This window comes from Mus pahari, chromosome 13 (genome assembly GCF_900095145.1).
Source record: "Mus pahari chromosome 13, PAHARI_EIJ_v1.1, whole genome shotgun sequence".
In the NCBI taxonomy this organism is placed as follows: Eukaryota; Metazoa; Chordata; class Mammalia; order Rodentia; family Muridae; genus Mus; species Mus pahari.
Window position 1 is genome coordinate 180635 of NC_034602.1, and position 19501 is coordinate 200135.

A 19501-nucleotide genomic window follows, 5' to 3' on the forward strand; every position below is an offset into this window, starting at 1 on the left:
GAAGACGAAGACGAAGACGAAGACGAAGACGAAGACGAAGACGAAGATGAAGACGACGACACCAAAGCAGTGAGTCAGGGAAAAAATGTGTAGAAGCTAAAGCTGGAATTTTATATTCTGTAATTTTTCCACTGTTATTCACAGGGGAAGATTTTGTTATTCAGAGACACAGTCTCACTATGTAGTCCAAGCTAGTTTCAAACTTTACTCAGTTTCCCAAGTGCTTGGACAATGGGTATCTGCCACTATGCCCAGCTTCTGTAACCTGTAACTTTTTACCACTCTTCCTTGGTCACCCATATAAAGAAAAGAGCAAGAGAATCATTCTGAAACTTTTACTATGTCTAAAAAAAAACCTGCAACTATATAATGAGTTTTAAAACATGAACAATAAACATATGCAGATCAAGGAAAACTACAAAGGAAGGTATTACATAAATCAATTGTGCACAAATCTCAACTTAAGCATTTCCAAATGTAACACTATGCTATAATCTAAAGTATCTAACTAAAAGGAAAAGGTACTTATTTAAACAATAACAGCTACAAAACAAAACCATCAATATACTTACCATGCACTTACTAAAGTCGTTTGGATCTACCCCAGGCAATGCTCTCATCAATAGAGGTAGCATGTGTGTTGGACCTTCGGGAAACCATTTGCTTCCTGATACCAAACTTCGGGCTACTCCAATTACACAATTTAAAGTAGCGGTGAGCTGGTGAGGTTCTGTTAATGTCTCTAAAGCAGGATATGTTCTATAGTTTAAAACAGAGTACAGTTTCAATGTTAAATATACTAAGTTCATAAGCTGCATTTTGACCTGCACAATTACAGATATCAGAATACTGAGTGGAAATTTTGTACTAACATGAACAGATTTATACACACAAAGGAACAATACAGATACAATCACACCCCTATCTGATCTTGTCTCCATACAAACTCCAGTGAAAAAGAGCATAAACTTATAGACCTTCACTGTTTCAGCCAACTTAATCCACTGCATACTGAACTAAGGAAGACAAGGTACAAATATTCTACTCAGTCCTGTTACAAGCAAATATCTTTTAGTCTTTTCTTTTGAGAGATAGCGTCTCCTATAGTGTAGGCTAAAGATGACCTTGAGTTTCTAATCCTCTTTCATCATCTTGACTAAAAGTACTAAAATTATAAGCTTGTACCACAATTTCTGCCATGTCAAGTTTTATATGCAGTGAACCCACAGCTTTGGACATGCTAAGAAAGGACTCTACCAACTCAGCCACATCTCCCCACCTTATTTTTTCTGAGACTGGGTCTCACTGAAACTTGAGATCACTGATTGGCTACAATGGCAAGCCAGCAAGTCCCAAGGATCTTCCTGTCCTTATCTTTCCAGCACCTAGGTTTTAAAGTAAATACCTAGGATCTTTACTCAGAACTTCAATTATTTCCCTCTGCAAATCTACTTAGTACAGAAGAAATATGTAAGCACTGATTTACACAGAAAGGCAAATAATAACAGTAGTGTCATTTAATTCTTTTAGATTTAATTATGTGTACAGGTGTTTTGTTCAAACGTTATGCTTATACCGTGTGCACCTACGGTGCTAGAAAAGAGCATTAAATCCCCTGGTCTTGGGAGTTGCAAAGCTGAGCTTACCTTTCAAGCACAGGGGGTATTACTAACTCAGGTCTCATAAGTGCAAGGTTCTGCAGAGCCTGGGCTGCTTCTAGACTACCAGTTTTGCTAAACATAGCCAAGAGGACAGGCTGAATAATGCATTGTACAAAGTCTGTAACATCTTCATCAGTAAGCTTATGGCTTTCAGGCACAGGAGTTAACCAGGAGGGCTTCTTGAATCTTTCACGATGTAATCTCCTAACAACACTGTTTGGCAATCGCTGAAGGAGTTTCATTAACTTGTTCTGGGAACACAGAAACAATAGGTTCTACTCAGATTCAACTTTCCTACATAGATCTTTACAGTTTCTCTCATGCAAGAAAAAAAAAGAAACAATCTGAATACAAAGAACTTTATGCTCTTACTACACAAACAGCGAGCTATACAAACTAACAAAGAGTAATTTTTAAATTCAAGGATTTAAATTGTTTCGTTTTCCTTTAGATAGAGTCACACTATGTAGCATAGCCTGGTTCCAGGATCTTCCTGCCACAGTCTCATGGGTGCTAAGACTACAGTCATGTGCTTTCCTGTCTTGCCTTCAATTCACTTTTAAAACAGTTACTAGTCAGGCATGGTCACACACACTAATAAGAGTGTTCAGCAGGCAAAGACACAGGGATTTCTGGTAATTCGAGGCCAACCTGGTGTGCATAGTGGGTTCTGAGCTAGCCAGGGATACACAGTGAGATCCTGTCTTAAAAGAAAAGGGGAGTGGAAAAAAAGTACGTTGCTAACAAATAAAAGTTTCCAATATTTATTTTTTAAAAAGATACTTAATCAGTCAATTAAAAGACAAAACAAAGCTAAAATAGCGACAAGATAAAACTGAAGTGATGTGACTATGATTTTGTGGCATTATTTATTATTTTGTCAGTAATAGCCATGTGGCATTATGTTAGTGTGTCTGTATATATGTGTATGTGTGTATGTATGTATGTATGTACGTACGTACGTACGTATGTATATATGTATGTACATACATATGTCAAACACACAGATTTGATCTAACCACTTATAGATAGTCAAAGCTTACACGACAGATAAGAAATATTACAGTTCTAAGATAAACAATAGCTAAATATAATTATATCTTTATATCTTCAAATACTATAACAGAAACTGAGCATACTTACCAGCCAACGCCCATTATTTGAAGGATGATAAAAAGATGTGATGCTGTTAAACAAACCAGCTAAATGTTTTTGTACTAATTTACTTGGTCCACCCTGTCCAGACACACCCAAAAAAAAAAAAAAAAAAAAAAAGAGAGAGAGAGAGAAAAAAAGAGAGAGAGAGAGAAAGTGAGTTCCAGGACAGCCAGGGCTACACAGAGAAACCCTGTCTCAAAAAACCAAAAAAAAAAAAAAAAAAAAAAAAAAAAGGAGAGAGAAAAAGAAATGTTAGTATCTATATTAAACTGTATATGAACTGATCAATAAGTCAAATCCTAGATATAAAGGTCTATCTAACATGAATTCCCTTTATCGTAACAGTTGTATCTGAAAACCACAGTCAAAACGTAACTCCCTAGTGATCTTTGCACAAATCAGTTTAAAAACATTCCAAAAAACACAAAATTAACTTACTTAATTCTGAATAAAACTGAGAAGGTATCATCTTTCAACTTAGGGAAACAGTAGACTTTATCATTCTTGTTAAAAACAATAATACTATAATTTAACATAAAGACTGTAATCTTGGTATAATCAAGAATAGTAACGGGGCTGGTGAAATGACTCATTGAGTAAAAACAATGGTCTCAAGCCTGACAGTGTTTGACCCAGGACCCACTCGGTAGAAGGAAAGAACAAACTTCCCTGTGCTGTTCTCTGACCATCACAGAGAAACCCTGACTCGAAAAAACCAAAATAAAAAAAAAAAAAAAAAAAAAAAAAAGGTGATAACATAAGCCATACAAAGCACTCCTGAAAATGAATCATTAAGTTGCTCATTGTATGAAACAAAGATTTATATAACATACTCAACACACATTTTATGATGAACATTTTTAATTCAAAAAATATATTTATTAATCTATTACTAAAACAATGGGAAAAAAGATAAAAAGAAGAAAATTAGCATTTATCTAAAGGGCTATAACATGGGTTCATACCCTCCAGTTTGACTAAAAATGGTCTTTTAATAACAGCAAGGAGGACAAAATGTCAAATTATATTAAGAAAGGGTATACTGGCTCATACTTATAATCCCAGGCAGGGGCAAGAAAATTCCTGCAAGTTAAGAGGTCAGGTTGATTTACATACTACATACAAGGTCCTAGGTTAATCAAGGCTATATAACTATACCCTGTCTTACCGTTCCTCTCAAATCTCAAAAAGAGGGAGAGAGGGAGAGAGAGAGAGACTTTTTATTAATGGGCCTTCCCACTCAAATGTAGGCATAAATGAAGCCTTTGTCTTATCTTTCTCAATATAGAAACCAGAAGAGACCAAACTACAAGAAATCAAAATGATTCCACAACAACTCAATATCACAAATTTCAAACTTCTGATAAAATAATTAGCATAACTGTTTTTTTTTTTAATTATACTTCCAAAGTACATAAAGAAGTGGCTAGCCAGGCATGGTGGTGCACGCCTTTAATCCCAGCACTCGGGAGGCAGATGCAGGCGGGTTTCTGAGTTCGAGGCCAGCCTGGTCTACAAAGTGAGTTCCAGGACAGAGAAACCCTGTCTCAAAAAACAAAACAAAAAAAAAAAAAAAAAAAAAACCACAAAAAAAAGAAAGTGGCTACTACTAAGATGTGTGTGGGAAAAGAGAGCAAAACTGACTCAAGGTTGACACTGCCCAATCCAGTGAAACCTCCATAATATGCATTAAAATACTCTATTGTCATTGAATACAAGAAAAAAAACTAAAGTTCTATGTAACAGTAGGAGAGTTTCACCTCTCACTGTAATTCTGTATGAATATTCTGCTTTTCCACAAAAAAAAATTATCAAATATAGACTAACAATTCAAAGAGGTAAAAATATTAAAAATAAATCCTATAATTTTAATATAAAGCTGCTCTAATAGTATATTTATATTTCAAAAGTGACACTAAAAACCATATGGAAATTAACAAGTAATAGATTATTATAGAGCTTAGATATGGATGCACAACATCAGAAAATAGCTGAAATTTGTCAAATATAGGCCCTAGCTTCAATCCCCAGAAAAAAACATTGGTAAAAGAGAAGGGAAGATAATGGATAGGAGGGAAGGACAGGGGAGGGAAAGGGATGGAGGGGAGGAGGAAAGAAACAAAGGAGAGAGGTAAAGTGATGTAAGAGGAAAGGCATAGAAAATAAAAAAAAAGAAGAAAACTATTTAATAATCAAGTAACCAACCAAGCTATTAACATGGGTTTGGATCAAAAGGTTAAAGAAAACTTAGGTGTATTTTATGAAACACATAATTAACTACAAACCATCATTGCGGTGATCCATATTACAGCATGTCCTATATCATAAGCATTTGTTAAAAATCTTGGGACTAACACTTGACTGCTTCCCACTGGGAGGTTCAGGCTTCTCAGAATTCTTGTAAATATCTTTTAAAGCAAAACAAAATAAATATAGGAATAAAAAGGATCATAGGTATCACAATAAGTCCTTAAATAGCTAAGTGAACGTTAGGTATAGTCTTAAATAAACCTTCATTTCCCCCACCATGCAATTCTAAGCAAAATTATCAGCATGTAGCGATCTGCTTTCTTGTTTAAAAAGTAGATATAACAGATTTATTGTATGACGCTCTGAGGTCAGAGGCAACAGATTTGAAGCAGCTGAGTCCATATCTCAAACAATGCGATATTTATAGTGAAACATAAAGAAAAAAAAAATGAAGCTTGTACAGTTAAGCATGAGCCTTTCCCTCCTTTCACTTTCTGAGTATACACATTATTTTCCTGTGTTCTCATTTTTATGCCAAAGATGCTGGACAGCAGCAGCTCTAATAGAAGCAGCTGGCAGACCGCTCACCTTTGAAACCTTAAAGCTGATTTGAAGTCCTCCCTTAGTATTTGTATGTTAGGCAGCATGGAATAACTGTATTTTAGTGCAATTAAGTTTACACTTTAAAGCTATCACTACTGATAGGGTCCCAAATGAGGGGGAAGGGCTGCTTCTGTTCCTTAGTTTTTAAAAGCTAACTACAGTGAAAAAAAACAAAAGACAACAAACTAGTGCTGTTCTAATGTCAATTTCCACCTCCTGCAAGGCCTTCCGAGAGATTTCTTTCTTTTTCTTTTCTTTTTCTTTTTTCTTTGTTTATTTATTCTTTGTTTATTATTTTATGTATATAAGCACACTGTAGCTGTACAAATGACTGTGAGTCTTCATGTGGTTGTTGGGAATTGAATTTTAGGACCTCTGCTTTCTCCAGTCTGCCCCGCTCACTCAGTCCCTGCTTGCTCCAGCCCAAATATTTATTTATTATTATACATAAGTACACTGTAACTGACTTCAGATGCACCAGAAGAGGGTGTCAGATCTCACTGTACGGGTGGTTGTGAGCCACCATGTGGTTGCTGGTATTTGAACTCAGGACCTTCGGAAGAGCAGTCAGTGCTCTTACCTGCTGAGCCATCTCACCAGCTCTCCAGGAGATTTCCAATACAGCTGAAATAATACACCTCTGGAGATATTCTAGCTTTAATTACTAAGAGGTAGGGGAGCGGGTAACACTCTAGAATGCAATCAAATTTAATACAGAAAACTCTTTGGAAGGAATGAACTCATGATATTCCCAATGATTTACTTACTACTTTCTACATTATTTGCTCTCAAAATTATACTTCATGTTCTTCAATGCAAGACATGTATAACATTTGACATTAGAGTTTAGAAAAAAAAAAAAAAACTTTACCAAATAATGTTAGTTATCAGGACTATGATACACACATATTCAAATGTTCTAATTACCTTCGGTACATATGGATCCCAATCTATGTATCCTATATTATCTGTAGCCAATCGAGCAAAGAGATTTACTAATTGCTGAAAGTAAACAAAAACAAAATAATGTTAAGCTGATGTTGTTATTTTAAAATGTTAATTATAATCCTTATTCTGTTGTTTATTTTCTTGAGGTGATTCTTGCTATGTGCCAGAATGGTCCCTGAACTTATGATACTCTTGCCTCAGCCTCCCAATGTTGGGATTACAAGTGTGTGCAATCACACCCAGCTTCTCATTTGTCCCTTTCAGCAATCATCAAAACAATGGATATAGTTTGTGACTTTTAAAATTTCAAAATTTAAGATCTGGTTCATGCCATCCATTTAAAATCAACTGTAACCAAAATACTCCTCAAAGGGGGGAAAAAAATCAGAAAGCATTATGCACAATGAAAGTTGAAGAAATATTTATATATCTCTATCAAATGTCCAAGAGCACCTATAATAAATGCAACTAAAACAAACAGCAATCGTGTACTTTTTATAATGCATGCTTGTCTACTTGTCAGAAAATAGTAAGATGAAAGAAATTAACAGGACCTGGAGAGATGGCTACATGGCTAGGAGCCCACAATGTGCTTACAGAGGACCCAAACTCAACTATCACCCACATCTGGTGGCTCAAAAATACCTGTATCAAAAAGCCCCGCTGCTGTTCTACCTGTGACAAGGGCTATGTTTATCATCAAAGCTTCAAGTCCAGTTCAGTCACCAGCCTAAGTCTTCTTCCAGTTCTTTTATGCCTCCTGATGTTTCTGAAACCATCATGATTCTACACACATGTAGCCACCAGGAAGTTGCCCCTAGGTGGGGATGTTTGAGAGATCACCATTTCCAGGGCTCAAGATAAGTACTTTGTGGTGCTGAAAAAGCCAGGCTTTACCTAGAGCCTGGTGAAGGACATGGTCTTTGATGGTTGGGCAGAGGCAGAAAACAGGCACCTGACACCCGCACCCCGCCCTCAGTACACTAAGCACTAAGAAAACAAAACACTACACAGATATAGCTCCAGTTCTAGGGGATGTGATACCTCTGGCATCCTCAGGCACAAGTACCCACCCAACTGCCCACCAACAGACAGACCCACAGGTGTGCACACACACTTATAAAAATCTTTTTTAAAAAGGAATTAACTGTAATGTTACTATTAGAAATTCTAAAAACCAGGAGTTAGTTATCAAATGATCTATATATTTATCTCCAAATTTGAAATTAAATAAAGGAAAAAAAATAGAATACTTACCCCCTCCCACTGTGGGAGATTTTGCACTGAAACCCAAAGGCCAATTAATTCATCAAACCAAAGTCTGAAGAAGAAAAATGTTGTTATCAATAGCAAGTGATTACAGAAAGTGGTTCAAAGCCAGGTAGCTTTTGTACTTCTAAATCTATTATTCTTACTGATAACTGCACAATCTAGAAAAAAAAAATATTAAAACTTCAAACTTATTGGAACAAAGGACTACTTTTTGACTGAGTGTTGCCTTTCTTATTTGTGCTATTAAATGTAATCTCATGTACTGTTCTTAATTGTTACATATTGTCCATTCTTACTCAACAATTGTAACAACTTTCTCCCTTATATCCTTTGTCTTTCTCCTTTTCTGACATTCTTCCATTATGGTTGTTCTATTTCTTTTCTCTTCTGACATCTTAAAACCATCATTTCATTGGGCTTGTCATATAAGTATTACTTTCTTTACAATCATATGCTCAGCTCTTTTAGCCTTCACACTTGAATTATAATAAAAAGAATCAATGAATTGCCCATTTTTAGCTTCTTGCTAATATTAGTATTGCTATATTTCTTGTTGTATCCTAGAGTATGTCAAATATGCACACTTACTTAAAACCTTTATGATGCAGTTCTGGAGGAAGGGAGGTAGGAAGAAATATTTCAAAATAACTGATGGCCTTTTGCATTGTTACATCAAAAGGACACATTAAAGGCCGCCATTCTTCTAACATTTCTGCTGTTGCATCTGCTGGAAAGTATCTAATAAAAAAAAAAAAGAAAAGGTTTCCATATATCTGACTACTAAATTTAAAACCCTACAATACTTATATATGGTTGACAAGTGTGAAAAGAAAAGCCAGGAGGTGGTGGTGCACGCCTTTGATCCCAGCACTTGGGAGGCAGAGGCAGGCGGATTTCTGAGTTCAAGATCAGCCTGGACTACAGAGTGAGTTCCAGGACAGCCAGGGCCACACAGAGAAACCCTGTCTCAAAAAGAGTGAAAAGGATTAGAGAATTAGCACCACTTGGGTTTGTTTCCCAAGAGCAAAAGAAAATGAACATCATGAGAGAAGGGAATATATTCCATAAGATATCACACTAGAAATGTCAAAGTTTCCATAATAAAAACATACTTTTACAAAGATACAATAAATAACCTCCCATATATACTTGGAAGAAAGTAAACTTTTTTTATCTAGCAGACATTCAGAAGATGCTTTGAGGTTGAGAAAACACTGTTACTTAAGTTGCCTACAAAGTTCAGCAACTGAAAATTAATAAAACTCAAGTCCATGTAGAGGATAAATAATTAGTAAAAATAAGAAGCATCGGCCCAGGAATTTCCGGGATGAGTCCATGGGTCCCTCATGGGACCACAGGTACTTCTTTATACATGAGGTAAATGAGAAGACCTGTTCTAAGGCTCTGATTTTCTACAATTCTGAAAAAAAAGGCCAAGAGCATCCCTGTGATTTAGAAAACTTACACACACACACAAACACAATGAAGGTAAATTATTAAAAGAAGCCACATGTAAAAACTGCTAATCTGAAAAGGTTTAAAGCTGGGGATTTGCATACCTATAATCCTAGCACTGTGAGGTAGAGGCAGGAGTTCAAACCCAACATGGCAACTTGAGACCCTGTTTCAACTTCTCAATCAATCAATATGACGTATAAAGTACTGTATCTGAGAATTCTGTATTCTTCCCAGAGGAATTAACTTATAGGTTTGTAATCATATTAACCTATCATACTTTTAAAAACTTCTATTAGCTTAAAAGCATACTTTATTAATTTATATGAAAAATAAAATTACATTGCTAATAACACTTCTATTAAGTTCACCACACATTTTTTGTCAGGTACTAATGTAGCAAATTGCAAATTAAAACAGAAATACCACCAGTGAATTATGTTCTACCTTCAAGAACCTTATATATAAAATTCCCTTTCCCAGTATTTTTGAGTCAGTTCTTAACAAAGTAATACCAATTAGAACCTCCACCCTTTGCCTTCTACACATGTACCCTGGTGCAGATAGCCCCTCCCCAACACACACATGCACAGTCACCCACACATACAGACATTATTAATGAATTAACTTTTAAAAACTAAATTTATATTGAAGTAAAAATTCAGTTAAGAACTGGGAACACTGTTGTGCTCAATGACTAACACTACAATATCAGAAACTATTTATATGTTTAATTTCCTCTTCAAAGTACACTAAAGATGGGGGAAGGCCTACAGGTAAAACAAGAGGCTTTATAAATTGAGTGCTACTTACGGTCGGCAGCTTTTCACCAGTGTTTTGAGAACATTTTCTATAGAACTAGAGGAGAAAAAGCCATTTGATAAATTACATTGGGGTATTTAAAGAACACAGTTAACTCTATAACCTGTACCTCCAAGATAAGCACACCAGTTCCTAGTATCTGTTTATATGTAATTCCTAAATACATACAGAATGACAAGAATTATCTACCTAGACCTCCTAGTCTGTTTTTTTCCTCTACATCATTTTGTTCTTTGTGTGTCTGTGTTTGATAAATAAAACAAAACAAAACACTATACCAGAAAAAAGATAAACCCCTTTCAATCGTTACAAAGTGGATAACAATGCCATATTAAACACATATAAAGTAAGCCCAATGGCTGAAAACTCTAAAGAATAATTTTTATTATAGTGCTTTTGCATCAAGATATGAACTGTGATATAATGAAATAAGGTATGATAAATACAAATAGAAACACAAAAATGTTCAAAATTCAAGTGAAAGGCAGGGATGTTAAGGTTTCAGAAATTTTATCATTAAACCTTTTAAAATTCTTCAAGTCCAGAGGTCTGTACAATTTCTCTGAAAGCTTAAAAACTAAACTATAAGGAAATTCCAAGGAACAAACTCAGACAAGCACCTAATATATTAACATCAACCTAGAAAGAAAGCTGCAGCCAAAAAAGAAATTAAGAAACATACTACATTGGGCATAAAGTTTTCTCTACATTTGAAGCTTCCTGAATCCCATGGCTGTACTTATTAGTCAGGATACCTAATGTGCTTCTAATAAAGCTATTCAAATCTGCAGGGGCAGTTAAATTATTTCTGTGTGCTTACAATACCCAATAAACACTTTTTATCATGGGAAAAAATAGCACAGATCTCAGATCTTCTTTCAGTTTAAATTGAAGAGCCAATTAGTAACAAATTATAGAATCAACATGTAGAAAGCCATCTGGTTAATTTAAGTTCAGATTTTAAAGGTAAATTCTGAAACATGAACTGTCTTTCTAAGAAAAAGAAAAGATACATGACCCCTTGACTTCCTCATGTCTGTGCTCACATTAGCTTTCTATTTTACTGGTTTGGTAGCAACTGATTTCAGATTTAGATGTTGCAGAAATCCTGCTCTTTCTCCTAAGTAACTTCACTACACAAAGAAAGAAACCTTTCTAACATTAGAAACTGTTCCAAAAAGTAAGACATTAAAGACTGCATAGCTAAGTGTTGCATTTATTCTAAATGTAAGCACAGGAAGTTAATGATAACACTCCTGTAACTTGTTACCAACTCAAGGGTTTTAGAGTGATTTCATTCATATAAAAATCAATTCCAACCGATCTTCCACATAAGGCCTGTACCATGGAATTTATGTTCTTTATTCAGAAAAGGGTACAATCTCTCTAACCTGTGATATCTGTATAGTGACCTTTTGTGATTCTTGTAATCTCTCAAGATGAAGGGAACAATGTTTCTGTTTAAAAATAAAATAAAAGGTTAAGGCTAGATGCTAGTAATTTTTAGAGGGAGTGAATAATCACTACTTAAGTTCCAATTGTTGGAAATTTATAATACTAAACTGGTAACTCAAACTGCTCATGTTTTTAAAGTGATCTACAGAGTGACTAAGCTTTAGATGGAGTTTCTCACACCCCATTTTCTCTTAGAAATGGTAGTTCATTTACAAAAGGCAGCCATGGAGGACATAATGCTTCAGTTTGAACCTAAGAGTCAGACAAATCTGAATTTGAAAAATCAAGTCCATTGTTCCTAAGAATATAATATTACAACTTAGTACGTTTTATCATGGCAAATAACACCTACCCTCTCATAGAGCTATTTTAAAATTAACTGAGATAATATATTGAAAGCTGTTGGGTAGCTCAGAATTATTTATTAGGCATCACAGTAAATATTAACAACTATTAATTCATACTTTGCAAAAAGCATTATACATGCAATTTCACAGAAACAAAAACTTGTGCACCTTTTACTGTTTTAGCAGTTTTCCTGCCTATCAGTCATGAATTTATGATTCAGGATATAATACCCAGATGAGAAATTTCTTTTCATCACCTTACTATTCTGTACAAAAAGTGAATTCTTAAGCTCTTGTTCCAGTTTGAGCCTCATGTGAATATTTCTCTACACTTCAATTTCCTCATGATGGCACTAATGTTCTCTGATTGTTCCAAGACAGGACAAGGAGAGTCAACCATTTCTGCTCCCAGTGAATTTAAAAGTCATGGAGGCAGCCAGTGGTGGCGCACGCCTTTAATCTCAGCACTTGGGAGGCAGAAGCAGGGAGATCTCTGAGTTTGAGGCCAGCCTGCTCTACAGAGTGAGTTCCAGGACAGCCAGGACTACACAAGAGATCATGTCTTGAAACCCCCCCCGCAAAAAAAAAAGAAAAAGAAAAAGAAAAAGAAAAAGAAAAAGAAAAAGAAAAAGAAAAAGAAAGAAAGAAAGAAAGAAAGAAAGAAAGAAAGAAAGAAAGAAAGAAAGTCAGCCACGGAGGCTATAACCTGACTCTTCTGGTTCTTTATAACTATCAAGATAAAATTAGCACATCTTTTGTTTTAAAAGTTTTTAAAGAATCATTTCTTTATTTTATATGTATAAGTGTTTTGTCTGCATGTATATCTGCATCACTACATGCCTGGTGACCAGGGAATTCAAAAGCTGGAGCTACATACAGATGATTGTGAGTCACCATGTAGGTACTAGGAATCAAATCCATGTCCTCTGGAAAAAGAGGCAGTGCTCTTAAACACTGAGTCATGCCCAAGATTTACTTGTAAACCTCCCAAACACATGACACATTCAAAATAAAAATAATCCCAGAAATATTCACAGATTCAACTGAACTAAAATTTCTGTCAGACTAACTCTATTTGCTTTTTTTTTTAACATATGAATTGGAAAACAACAATAATGGTACATTTCTTCTTTGCCTGCCTTAAACTCCTACTTAAATAGTATTCTTTTTCCCCTAACAAAGTACCAACTCCATCATGTATTAAGTCAGTTTTACCTTCTTTCTAAATCTAAACAAACTCATCTTTAGTCAATCATTTTTCATCATCCGTCTTTCAAAATCTAACACTATTCTGTTAAATGTCACTTTTTATAGCCATTAACATTACTTTATCAATTACAAATAAAAGATATCATCATCATCATGGAGGCAATGTTAGCACTAATTTTTCATTAAAATTAAAGCATTTTTCTAAAATAAATGTTACTGTAATCACCCTTCCTCTCATGTAAATTTAGCATGATTACTTGAACCATTTGAACTACTCTATGTATGTCCCGGGCAGGGGATGGGATACCCAAGGAGGCCTGAAGAGGGCAGCAGATGCCCTAGAGCTGGAGTTACAGGTGCTAAAAGCCTAACTTGGATCCTCTGAAGAAACACATTCTTTTCATTGCTGAGCCCTCTCCTCATAATGTCCCTCAAATACTGTTTTAGAAATCACTGCAAATCAGTGCTTATTGATGAAATAACTGGTGAAAATGACTTAGTGACAGTTTATTGAGGGAATTACTTTCTTCATTTTATTAACTATTAAATTTTGGGTCCAGATCATTAATGAGTCACGAGAAACCCCAGAGTGTAGAATACGTTATTTCCATGTTGTAAACGGGTCAGGGTAAGAATAAAAGACTTATGGGATCATAAATTGCCCTTTGTAAACCAAGTGTAGTGACACATGCAATTCCAGCCCTAGGGAAGCAGTGGCAGAGGAACTGTGAGTTTGAGGCCACTGGACTATATATAGCAAGACCTGTAGGGTGAGGGATCGATTCCCTAATTGGGTCTTGATTGCGTCAATAAAGGAGGGAGAAGTCAATTGATGAGTGAAGAAAAAAAGGTGGGATTTCCAGGTCCTAGGAGGAAGAGAAGGGACACAGAGAAAAAGGATTCAGACCAGGGTTTGGAGCAAGGAGGAAGCTTCAGACATGTAGGTCTTGGGGCCCCTAGAGTTTGCAGTCTCCGCCTACACAGTGAGTAGGGGCCAAGGAAGATGGAGGGAGCTAGTTTTAAAAAGCGGCCAGCTGGCCCTTGCTGGAGTTGAGTGAGACCAGTGGTGATTGATCACAGATCCTAGCCTGGAGAATGGCAGGCAGAGCTCCTGGAAAGGCGGAAGTTTGATTCTTAATTTGCCAGGCACGCCTTTAATCCCAGCACTCCGGAGGCAGGGGCAGGCGAATTTCTGAGTTCGAGGCCAGCCTGGTCTACAGAGTGAGTTCCAGGACAGCCAGGGCTATACAGAGAAACCCTGTCTCGAAAAACAAACAAACAAAAAAAAAATTGCACGCAAAAAGACCTGTCTCAAAAAACAAAAAACAAGGCAACAAAAGCAAATGACCCTTTGTTGAATTGATAGAGGAAGCCAGGCTAGGGTAGATCTCAGTGGTACAACACTTACTTAGCAAGTCATGTCCCTGGGCTCAATTGCTAACAACCACAAATGGTAATGGGATAGAGATACACAAGTAATCAAAAACTAAGTACGTAGCCAGGTGTGGTGGCAGAACTGATGGGAGCTGGAGGCCAGCCTAGGCTACACAGCAAGGTCCTAGTCCCNCCCCCTCAAAAAAAAAAAAAAAAAAAAAAAAAAAAAAAAAGAAATGTAAAGAAAGGAAAACAAAGTTTTCCTATAGGCATATTACTATGAAAAATAGTATGCATGGTAGCCTTAAAATATATAGAGGACAAACACTTAAAAAGGAAAAAAATACTTAAAATGTGTTTTTACAAGAACATTAAGTTGTGACAGGACATGGATAGGAAACAGGAGTCAGAAATACAATTTTGTATTTTGTACTAAATTAAAAACTCTACTAGGTAAGGTGAAGTGGTGCATTCCTTTGTCCCAGTACCCAGGAGACAGAAGCAGACAGTTCTCTGAGTTCAAGGCCAGCCTGGTCTGCATAGTGAGTTCTAGAACAGACAGGGCAACATGGAGGCCTTGTTTTAAAACAAACAACAACAACAAAAACCGTAAAACCTTCTTTCAAATACCAACAATCTCAGTACTTGAAGTCCAAGATGGAAGGGAAGAGAAGGAAGAGAGGGAAAATTTTATGATTATCTTTGCTCTAAACAGAAGCAACTTTTAAGGTAGAATGAAATACATGGCACTCTAAGCAGTGGTTTCCATAAGAAAAAAATACACCAGGCACACAGAGTTGAAGAGCTGAAAGTCAAACACTTAACAAATGAAGCACTTCTGATTTTAAAAAGCCATCTAAAAATAGTACAAGAACAGGCAAATGACAAAGCTGTTTCAAATATGTCAAAATGCATCTAAGAAAGAACTATGGGAAGCAAAATATCAGATCTAAGAAAGAAAGTCATAAAATGGCTCCTTATAAGTTAAAGGATGTTAAGAAATAAAATGTTGGTAAGAACCAACAACCTTATTTTTGACTATAAAAGCCTGCAACATCACCATGCCAAAACAATGTTAAGCAGAAAAGCAGTAACTATCCAAACAGTCCCCTTGCAGAAATTCAGCAGAACAATGAAGTGCTGGGAAGAACAAGGAGGTCCTAGGACTACTGCAAGCACTGCTGTGACTCACTGGTTTCTCTAGCATTTCTGCTTAAGAGCCAATAACAGTAGTCTTCAATTCAAGGGAAGCAGAAGCAAGTTAGTCCAAGAAATAAATAAGTATTTCAAAACTGAATTTATAAATTTAATATTATTCCTTTGTTAGGACACAGCTGTCTCCCCAGTGCTGAGATAAAAGCTGTGTAATGTACACGAACTTTTCAAAACTGAATTTCTTGAAGAGAAACAAAGTAACAAATCAATGGTATACTTTACAATGTAGTCCCTAAAAAGGCAGGTACACAATACTATGTGTCAATCACTGTCGGTCAGAGGCTCCATATAGTTAGACTTTCTAAGAGCACCAATTTTAGTCTGAGGCATATATGAAGAAAAAAACCTAGTACAGATAGGAATATGTAAAACAAAACAAAACACCTTACAAATATCCACAAAATACCTCATATACTTTATTTCAGAGCCTTGGGAACACAGAAGGGTGTATTAAGAGAAAAGACCTGACACAGGGAAAAAGCTCATGTCAAGAAAGATCTGTTCTTACAGAATCAAAAAATAGGAAAAAAGCATGATTAATCAAAGCAAAAGACTGCTGGGATGGTGGCATATGCCGTCAATGCTGGGGAAGCAGAGACAGGTGAAATACTGTGAGTCTTTGAGACACATAGGGAAAACAGGGTGGGCTGGAAGGTAGGTATAGGTGGGTATATCTGTGTGTAAGTGTTGGCAGGGCAGAATATTTGAACGCAGTGTTTCACACATGCTAAGCATGTGCTCCACTAGAACAAGCCCCAATCTCCCAGGGTATTTTTAATGACTCTTTTTTTCCCTTCGAGACAGGGTTTCTCTGTGTAGCCCTGGCTGTCCTGAAACTCACTTTGTAGACCAGGCTGGCCTCGAACTCAGAAATCCGCCTGCCTCCGCCTGCCTCCGCCTCCCAAGTGATGGGATCAAAGGAGTGCGCCACGGCCCTCCAGCTATAATGATGTTTTAAAAAGATTTATTTTTATTAGTTTTAAATTATGTGCATGTGTGGGTGTAGGGATGGGCGTATGCAGGAGCCTATGGAGGGCAGGTACATCCAATCTCCCTGGAGATGGAGTGACAGTAGGTCACTGTGAGTGGTCCAAAAGGATGCTGGGAACTGGGGAACCAAATTTAGGTTCTCTGCAAAGAGCAAGATGCTGGGCCATCTCTCTAGTACACCATAGGGCACTTTCAAAGAATAATGATTAAGGAGAACCTTAACAACCTTAGTGGCCAAAAGCTAGGTACATAAAATATCTTATAATTTGTGAACTATACCAAAATAACAACAACAACAACAAAAAGCTAGGTATGGTGACACACTTCTATAATCCCAGCACTAAGAAATATGTTTCTTTTTTACTCTGAATATCTAGTGGAACATCTGAAAGTCTTAAAAATGTGTTGTTGTTTTTAAAGACAGGTTTTTGCTTTGTATCCCTGGACAGCTTTCTACATACCATATAACCCAAGCTGACCTCAAACTCATGGCAAACCTCTTGCTTCAGCCTCTTGATGCTAGAGTTAGATGCATGAACAATCTCAGATTATTACAACCAAATCATTAAACTGGCAGTTGGTGGAGATACAAAATCATGCCAGGCTGAGGATGCAGTTTAGTTGGCACAAGCACCTGACCAGCAGGCACAAAGCCCTAGGTTCAGTCTCTAGCAATTCTCACACACCCTGGTACACAAGCTTCATGCTGCTGCAACACAGACCAGCACTAGAGAAATGGGGGCAAAAGATCTAGAGTTCAAAGCTCATCTTGGTTCTGGAGTGCATCTGAAACCTTATCTCAAAAAGACATTAGACAAGGATGACTTTTTTTTTCTTTCTATTCTTTTTTCTTTCTTTTCTTTTTTGTCATTGTTGAGACAGGGTCTCTAGATAGCCTTGGCTTCCTAGAACTCATGTAAGCAAGACTGGCCTTGATCTAACAGATCTGCCTACCACACTTAACTATGTATTATTCTTTGAGCACCGAATTACAGATCTCATTTTTACTGATACTCTTCCCAGAAGTCTGCTGTACACATTCCCTGTGGCTTTACATTATTTCCTCTCACTAGTCACTCTTTTGCTTCTATGTAATACATCTATTATGGTATTCTTTATCCTAAGCCCTAATATGTATTTCAATATCAACTTTCCTTTTCTTATGTCTTTATTTCTTTATTTTTATTTTGTTTTGTTTTTTTGAGATAGATTCTCAATATATAGTTCAACTTTCCTGAAACTATGATGACCAGGCTGGCCTCTAACACAGAGAGATCCACCTGTCTCAGCCTCCTGAGTGCTAGGATTAATAGTGTGCATCATCATGCTTGGTTTTATATATTTATTTATTTATTTTATGAGTGTTTGGTCTGCAGTACATGTTTGCATAGTGCCCAAAGAGGCCAGAAGAGGGTCATATCCCCAGAAGCAGTTATAAGACACTGTTAACTGTCATGTGGAATCAAATTCAAGTCTTCTGTAGGAGCAGTCAGTGACCTTAACTACTGTGCCATCTTTCCTGTCCTTATATTTGTTTGCATAAAATGTTTGACAATGTTCACAATCCAAACAAATTTATGTTAAATAGGTCTGGTTTTGTTTTGTTTCGTTGGGTTTTTGACACAAGATTTCTAACAGATCTGCCTACCACACTTAACTATGTATTATTCTTTGAGCACCGAATTACAGATCTCATTTTTACTGATACTCTTCCCAGAAGTCTGCTGTACACATTCCCTGTGGCTTTACATTATTTCCTCTCACTAGTCACTCTTTTGCTTCTATGTAATACATCTATTATGGTATTCTTTATCCTAAGCCTGATCTTAGGATAAAGATCAGCTGTGCTGATCTACCTTTGTATTTACAGAGACCTGCCTGCCTCTGCCTCCAGAATACTGGGATTCAAGGTGTATAGCACCATGCCTAGCTTAAGGTAATTTTGTTTTAATGACATCTGCATGTTTGAAACTGTTTTATAATAATTCTCTTTTAAAGTTACAGTGGTACTTATATATTAATGATGTTTAAGGTTATTATTCTTGTGGATGTGAGCATGATGTGGGAGTATGATATGTACCATGAGTGCGTGAAGAGGTCACAGATGCTCTGTGGAGTCAGTTCAATTGTTCCAGACATTAGACCTTCAGAACAAGCACCTTTACCTGCTGAGCCAAGTGGCCTGCCCAAAAGTACTGTTTGTATTTACTTTTGTCACTGAGTATAGAGAATGAATATGGTACTTAGTGCTAGAAATTGAGCCGGGGGCTTTGCAAATGCTAAGCACACTTTCAACAAGAAATTATACTCTCATCCTTTTTTTGGTTTGGTTTGCTTGCTCTACTAAACTTTTCTGTAACCCTTCCCTTAGTTATTCAGGTACTGTATTAGTCACAGTATACTTGTTTTTTTTCTGTGTCAATTTTGTTTTGTTTTACAGGATTTTTTTTTTTATGTGCATTGGTGTTTTACCTGCATATATGTCTGTGTGAGGGTGTCAAATTCCCTGGAGCTGGAGCTATAGACATTTGTCAGCTGCCATGTGGGTGCTTAGAATTGAACTCAGGTCCTCTGGAAGAGCAAACAGTGCTCTTAACCACTGAGCCATCTTCCCAGTCCTTATCAAGAATTTTTAAAAAGTCTATTTGTACATAGTACCATTCAGTTTCATAATGAATTTTAGGTTTGTCTATGGTTAGAAATTTTCCTTATTGTAAGATAAGAAACCTCAAGGACAAAATG

The 19501-nt window shown here is 36.4% G+C and overlaps 1 protein-coding gene across 1 annotated transcript in view; it reads right to left on the bottom strand.

Annotated features, from left to right (window-relative positions):
• The window catches only part of Psme4 (proteasome activator subunit 4), a 110760-nt gene that overhangs the window by 65565 nt on the left and 25694 nt on the right, over positions 1-19501 (bottom strand). The window contains exons 4-11 of the mRNA XM_021210953.2: positions 10161-10205; positions 8481-8630; positions 7878-7941; positions 6600-6674; positions 5105-5227; positions 2805-2897; positions 1647-1912; positions 573-759 (exon numbers count right to left, since the gene is read on the bottom strand). Coding sequence (XP_021066612.1) covers positions 573-759; positions 1647-1912; positions 2805-2897; positions 5105-5227; positions 6600-6674; positions 7878-7941; positions 8481-8630; positions 10161-10205 — 1003 coding nt within the window. The remainder of the gene's footprint in view (positions 1-572; positions 760-1646; positions 1913-2804; positions 2898-5104; positions 5228-6599; positions 6675-7877; positions 7942-8480; positions 8631-10160; positions 10206-19501) is intronic.